At 39.2% G+C, this 6,455-nt stretch overlaps 1 protein-coding gene across 1 annotated transcript in view; it reads left to right on the top strand.

The window, feature by feature from the left end:
- Positions 1 to 2,361: 2,361 nt before the first annotated feature.
- Positions 2,362 to 6,455, top strand: part of ppp4r3b (protein phosphatase 4, regulatory subunit 3B) — a 63,268-nt gene continuing 59,174 nt past the window's right edge. Inside the window, exons 1-3 of the mRNA XM_043696022.2 lie at positions 2,362 to 2,811; positions 3,141 to 3,196; positions 3,539 to 3,637. Coding sequence (XP_043551957.1) covers positions 2,670 to 2,811; positions 3,141 to 3,196; positions 3,539 to 3,637 — 297 coding nt within the window. The 5' untranslated portion in view covers positions 2,362 to 2,669. The remainder of the gene's footprint in view (positions 2,812 to 3,140; positions 3,197 to 3,538; positions 3,638 to 6,455) is intronic.

The raw sequence follows: 6,455 nt of genomic DNA, 5'->3' as shown, positions 1-6,455 counted from the left end.
CAGCAATAGGTTTAGAGATTGTCATTCAGCCAAAACACATATTACCCAGCTCTCCAAATTTTCTAGTCTAATGAAACCTATCCTGAATCAAGCAAATTTTGGAAAGTTAGCATCAATGCATGTATTAGTATGTTAGTTCTTTTAAGAGTTTAGGATAAAGTCCATCTGGACCTGGAGGCTTGTCAACTCATTGCTCTTTTAATTTGCTTAGTACTGCTTGCCTATGATTGGAATTTTACAACATTCCTCTCTTCCTTCAACCTCACAATTTACAGCTGTTGCTGGGATAATATTTATTTCCTCTGCAGAGAAGACATGAGTAAAATATTGTTCATATCATCTATTATTTTCTATTATGTACTATTAACTCCTAATTCTCACTCTCTGGTGACACTCAACTTATTTATTCTTTTCTTTTTTGAATACGTCCAGAAATCCCTTACCTTTATTCTGAGCTAACCTCCTCCTTACTCTAATTTCTTTCTCTTAATTAACCTTTAGTTATTCTGTGCTATTCTTTATATTTTGACCAATCATCTGATCTGACACTCAGCTTTCCACACTTACCTTTTTCCCTCAAGTTAGATGCTTTGCTTAATTTATGTTTGCCACAAATAGTGGATCCATCTCTTAGATTTTTTCTTTAAATTAAGGATATACCTAATCTGGGTATTTGAGGTATTCCCTTAAATGTTTGCCACCGCATCACTGTTGATCTACCTTTTAGCCTAGAATGCCAGTTCACATCAGCTGGTCCAGTTTTATATCCATGTAGTGCCCTTATTTAGGTTTAAAATACTGGCCTTCAGATTCAACTTCTCCCTTTCAAATTGGAAATAAAATTCAATCATCTTGTGGTTGCTGCTCTGAGAAATGTCTTTATTCTGATGTTATTAATTAATCTTGTCACAAGAAAAAATATTGGTTGCATGTGGTAAAGAGACAGCAATAATCATGGGTGATCTTTACCAGTCATCCTCATCTATCCCAACTTGTGACATCACTAACCCTGCATGCTCTATGCACTGCCAATTCATTCATTCAGAAAACGTTCCCACCTGCATCAGCTGTGCCACCCACTTTCATTTTCCATAATGCTGTTTCTCTTGCATTCCATGTGGAAAACTGCCCTAAATAAACAGCCAACATGAAAGGTGTTCTGCCTGTTAATCAGCTCCTCACTCATTTTGAGCAGAAGATCCTGACACTGCCTGTCCAGACAGGGCCTGGACTAGTATTGGACTTGTTGTGCTAAGCTATCCCCGTTGACTGGATTGAGGCCTGCTAACAACCATGACTAGTTTCCTGGTTTTGTGTCTGCAAGGCAGCAGTAATGTGACCTTGTCTGAGAGGGCAATATGCAAAAGGCAAGGGAGGGCAGGGATTTTGCAAGCATGTAGGTGGGCTCAAAGTGATATGACAGTAAGTGAAGAGCAGTTCTGGATCAGTGGTGCTGGAAGAGCACAGCAATTCAGGCAGCATCCGAGGACAAGCAAAATCGATGTTTCGGGCAAAAGCCCTTCATCAGGTTTTATTCCTGATGAAGGGCTTTAGCCCGAAACGTCGATTTTGCCTGTCCTCGGATGCTGCCTGAATTGCTGTGCTCTTCCAGCACCACTGATCCAGAATCTGGTTTCCAGCATCTGCAGTCATTGTTTTTACCTCAGTAAGAGCCCAGAGATATAGTCTGGTTCAGTTTATGGCTTTGATATATGCACCTGAGGGTAAGATTTCCTTGCAGCAGCATTACAATTATAGTTGCCAGTGCAGCAATGATGACTGTGAAACTATTGTCAATTGTTGAAAAAAAATCTAGTTTTCTAATGCCCTTGAGGGAAGGAAACTACACATCTTGTGGTTGACTCTTAACTGCCCTCTGGGCAATTATGGATGGGCAATAAATGCTGGCCTAGCCAGTGACACCCTCATCCTGTTAATGAATTTTTAAAAAGACTTTGGAGGAGGGAAAGAAAACTGCAGCCCCTGGAGAAAACGCATGCAAACTTTATACGTCACCCAGGGCAGAATTAAACCCAGGTCCCTTGTGCTGTGAGGCAGAATAGCCATTGTGCCGCCCCAAGCATCACTTGAAGCTTGTGGAGATGAATTGAGAGACTTGGAATATTTCCAGTTCGTGTATGAGCAATCCAAATCCAAAAATCCCCAAGCCGAATGGAAAGTGCCAAAGAAGTTCCCTTGTTCACCGGGAGCGTAACTGGTTTGGCCCCTTTAAGACAGTATGACAAACAGACTGCTATCTCTTTAAGTGTTAGTGACGTCAGTGTTTTGCGTGTGGACGCTGTGGCCCTGCGCTTGAGACTGGGGAACCCTGTACGTCGATTGAATGCCCGGATCGGGTTACAAGATGGCGGATGTTGTTCTGTGGTGAGGGCAATCGTTGAGGGGGAAAAGGAAGGCAGGCGGGCCTGGCCTACCTATCCAACATTAACCATTTCGCATTTAATGTGTTTTTCTTCCTTCCTTCTCCGTCACGGTCCTTTATTTATTTTTAATAACATGCCGCACGAGTCTTTACTAGCGTTTTTTAACGTTGTAAAATCACGGCGGTGACGGTGTAGAAAAAGAAAAGCGAAAGACTGAGAACGACGGCTGTGGCCCTCAGATAAAAAAAAAGCCAAGGAGAGATAAAGAAGCAGAGGGAGGTAAAGATGTCGGATACGCGGAGGAGGGTGAAAGTGTACACACTGAACGAGGACCGACAATGGGACGACCGGGGCACGGGGCATGTGTCTTCGACCTATGTCGATCGCCTGAATGGAATGTCCTTGTTGGTCCGGGCCGAGTCCGACGGTAAGAGGGGAACAGCTTCGGGCCGGATCGTGTCTGTATCTGTAATTGCATTCTCTTTTGTAGAATAAACTACCAGCTGGTTTGAAAGAAAAAAAAGCCTCCCCTTTTTGTTATGTTCCGAGGCGTTGTTTTGAGACACTAATTACGAGTTTCCAAATGACCCTGAATGAAATATGAGGCAAACGTTGTAATTGTGGAGAGTCCAGGAAATTGTGCCAATGTGACGTGCTGGAACGAGGAGGTGTAGATTTAAATAATATTTATTATAGAGGCTAATGTGTGTAGGACAGGTGGAAAATATGCTCATTCTTTGTGTTTCGTTCTACTAGGTTCGCTTCTACTGGAATCGAAAATCAATCCGAATACCGCTTACCAGAAGCAGCAAGTAAGCTCTGTGAACTATTGCACAAATTCAGATTTTTTTTTCACTTTTTATGCGTAGAGGGGAAGATGATAATTGGGAGCTACATTAAGGAATATTTTATAATTAAAATCATGTGCAGATATGCAGACTCAGTTGAGTTGTTTAGAGTTTTTGCTTATTTTTATTCATACAGTAATGGGTTCTAAGTGTGTTTAGTTTATTTCATTTTCTAAGGATGTAGCAAAGGAAAATCAATAGCATCCAGGTTGCTCACTGCATTTTGAATTGATTGATTTATGAAATATTATCTAAAGTATTTGCAGATGAACAATCAGTTATGATTTTGATCTTATTGTAAAACAGGATACGCTGATTGTTTGGTCAGAAGCAGACAATTACGATTTGGCACTCAGTTTCCAAGAAAAAGCTGGATGTGATGAAATCTGGGAGAAAATTTGTCAGGTACTGTTTACACTAAATTAACTGGTTATAGAATCCTAGAGATGTACAGCATGGAATCAAGCTCTTTGGTCCAACTCATCTATGCCAACCAGATATCCTAAATTAGTCTAGTCCCATTTGCTGCCACTTGGCCCATATCCCTCTAAATCCATCCAGATGCCTTTTAAATGTTGTAATTGTACCAGCCTCCCCACTTCCTCTGGCACATCATTCCATAGCTTCTGAATGACAAAGTTGCCCTTGGGTCCCTTTCAAATCTTTCCCCTGTCACCCTAAACTGATGCCCTTTAGTTTTGGACTCTCCCACCCAGGGAAAACACCATGTCTGCTTACCCTATCCACCTCTCTCATGATTTTATAAACCTCCATAAAGTCATCCCTCAGCCTCCGTGCTCCAGGGCAAACAGCTGCAGCTTATTCAGCCTCACCCTATAGCTCAAACCTCCAACCCCGGCAGCATTCTTGTGAAGAGACATGAGTTAAGCCATTTCAATTTGTGCTTTGTTTCAGAAATTGGAAGCTTGCAAACAACCTTTAAACAGATTGACATGGTGTATGTTGGGTGTTTTTGTTTAACCCAGTGCATAAAATCAGTAACATTAAGAGAAGGGTATTTACCTGTCATTTTTCTCGTTATTTGTAAAAACTGCATTATTGGAAGATTGCTATTTAATGGAAGATCTGTTGCATGGCCAAATATATTTCTAAACAATACCCACAGTTTAGAATGCTAAATATATTTTAACGTTCAAATTGGTATGGAAAGCAATTTTAAATAGAGTCATAGGGTTGTACAGCATGGAAGCAGACTTTTTGGTCCAATTTGTCCAAAGTGACTAGAAATCCCAGATTAATCTAGTCCCATTTGGCCTGTAAACTCTTCCTATTCATGTACCCATTCAGTTGCCTTTTAAATGTTGTAATTGTACCAGCCGCCATCACTTCTTCTGGCAGCTCATTTCATACATGCACCACTCTGGTGAAAAAAGTTGCCTCTTAGTCCCCTTTTAAATCTTTCCCCTTTCACCTTAAACCTATGCCCTCCAGTTTTGGACTTCCCAACCTTGAAGAAGACTATCTTGGCTCTTCACTCTATCCATACTCCTTCATGATTTTATAAACCTCCTGTAAGGTCTTCCTTGCCAGTGGTATCCACATTCTTAAACAGTTTAATTTTTTTGTCAAACATTGGCATTTTTTTAAATTTGAGAATGCCATCAGTTCCTGCTTTGCAATGTTAAGTGCACTTAAATTCTTTGGATATGAAGCACTTTGAGACCATGGTTGATTGCAAAAAGCACTAATAAATGTAAGTCTTCCATGTTAACTATGATACTTTGCAGGTAATTAAAAGTTTATTCTGCCAAACTATTAACTGCCATAGTTTTTACAATGATTAATAATCAGCATTGATTCTAAGTGTGCTAAATGAAAAGTTGAATTTTGATTTTCATTGGTGTTCCATTGTCTTAAAAACTTATGCAAATTTGTTTGGAGTTCTCCACTGGAAAATATTTAATTGTACATACTCATTTATCTTCCATGCTATTGGATACAATAAGGTAGAGAATATGGTATCACTATTTCTGTTGCACACTTCTGATGTTTCTCTCAGCCATCTTCTTCAACATTTTTCAGGTAGGAATTGGTGGTTGGTGTGGTGGATGAGGAACCAGTTATGGCCACAAGGTTGCTCATAATGTGGGTTTTCAACAAAAGTATTGCGCTCAGCTTCCATGCCATCTACTCTTCCTGTCCCTTCTTGTCACACTGATCCACTGATGTTTCACATTATTTATAACTTCTTTCTATCAGCATGTCACTGCGGTATAGCTTCCTCACCACCACCACACAAGCACAGTCATTTGCTGTCTGCTTATTTCATAAAACAATCGCACTCATAGCTCTGCAATGCTTTTTTTCAGAATGTGGGAAAACGTGAAGAATCTTTTGAGATTTATGCAAAATCTGATGATTAGGTTGTTTGTTTGCACTTCCATGCATTTTTTCAGTTAAATAGGTGCATTTGATTTATAATGGGGGAGGAGCTAACAAAATTTGGGCTTTATACACTCAGTTTTGTCCTTTTCACTCTTGCTGATGGATTTAAATGACCAGTTTTTGTTCAGATTTTTAATTTCTGTTCAAGCCAATGCATCTCTAGTTTATCAAATAACTTATCTAGGCAATAACTTTATATCTCTGATTTCATCTTAGTAAATCTTCATTGTACCACCTTAAAGGACTTCAGTTTATCTATAATAGTGTCCAAAACTTGTTGCTGTACTTCAGTTATGGCCTAACTATTTTTCATCATCATTAATACTGTTATATTCAGTGGCCCTATAAAACTAATGAGGATCATAATGCAGCACAATTCTGTAGATAACAATGTGCAGGTCTAAGTTATTTGAAATATAAATTACTTGCACCATAAATGCAATCAAACAGTGCAGTTCTTAGCAACGTGGTTCTTGTTTGTTCAAGATTGCCAGATTGTATTACAATTGGAGAAGATAACATGAAGATTGAGCCTACCCTCTTGAGTAGACCACTAGTAATCGGATTGCTGAGCTGTTTGCAATTAGGATGCAACTGCTTAATTTATGTAAATCCTTTAACCAAAAAAGTTAACCATTATTTAATATTAAATTTCAAAATTAGTCTCAACATAATGGTAGCAAGTTCAACTGTGCAGTCGATTTTTGTTCCATCTTTTATCTTTTGGTTTTTAAAAATGTGTTTCAGTGGAGTTCTCATATCTTTTTCAAAAAAAACACAAACTAAAAAGAATTGATCTGAATTCACTGTTTTCAGT

The sequence above is a fragment of the Chiloscyllium plagiosum genome, unplaced genomic scaffold (assembly GCF_037043375.1).
Source record: "Chiloscyllium plagiosum isolate Xiang-an unplaced genomic scaffold, Cpla_swu_hap1 HiC_scaffold_10, whole genome shotgun sequence".
NCBI classification, from domain to species: Eukaryota; Metazoa; Chordata; class Chondrichthyes; order Orectolobiformes; family Hemiscylliidae; genus Chiloscyllium; species Chiloscyllium plagiosum.
Note: the sequence above shows the minus strand (reverse complement) of the source record. Positions and strands in the feature narration are given on the sequence as shown.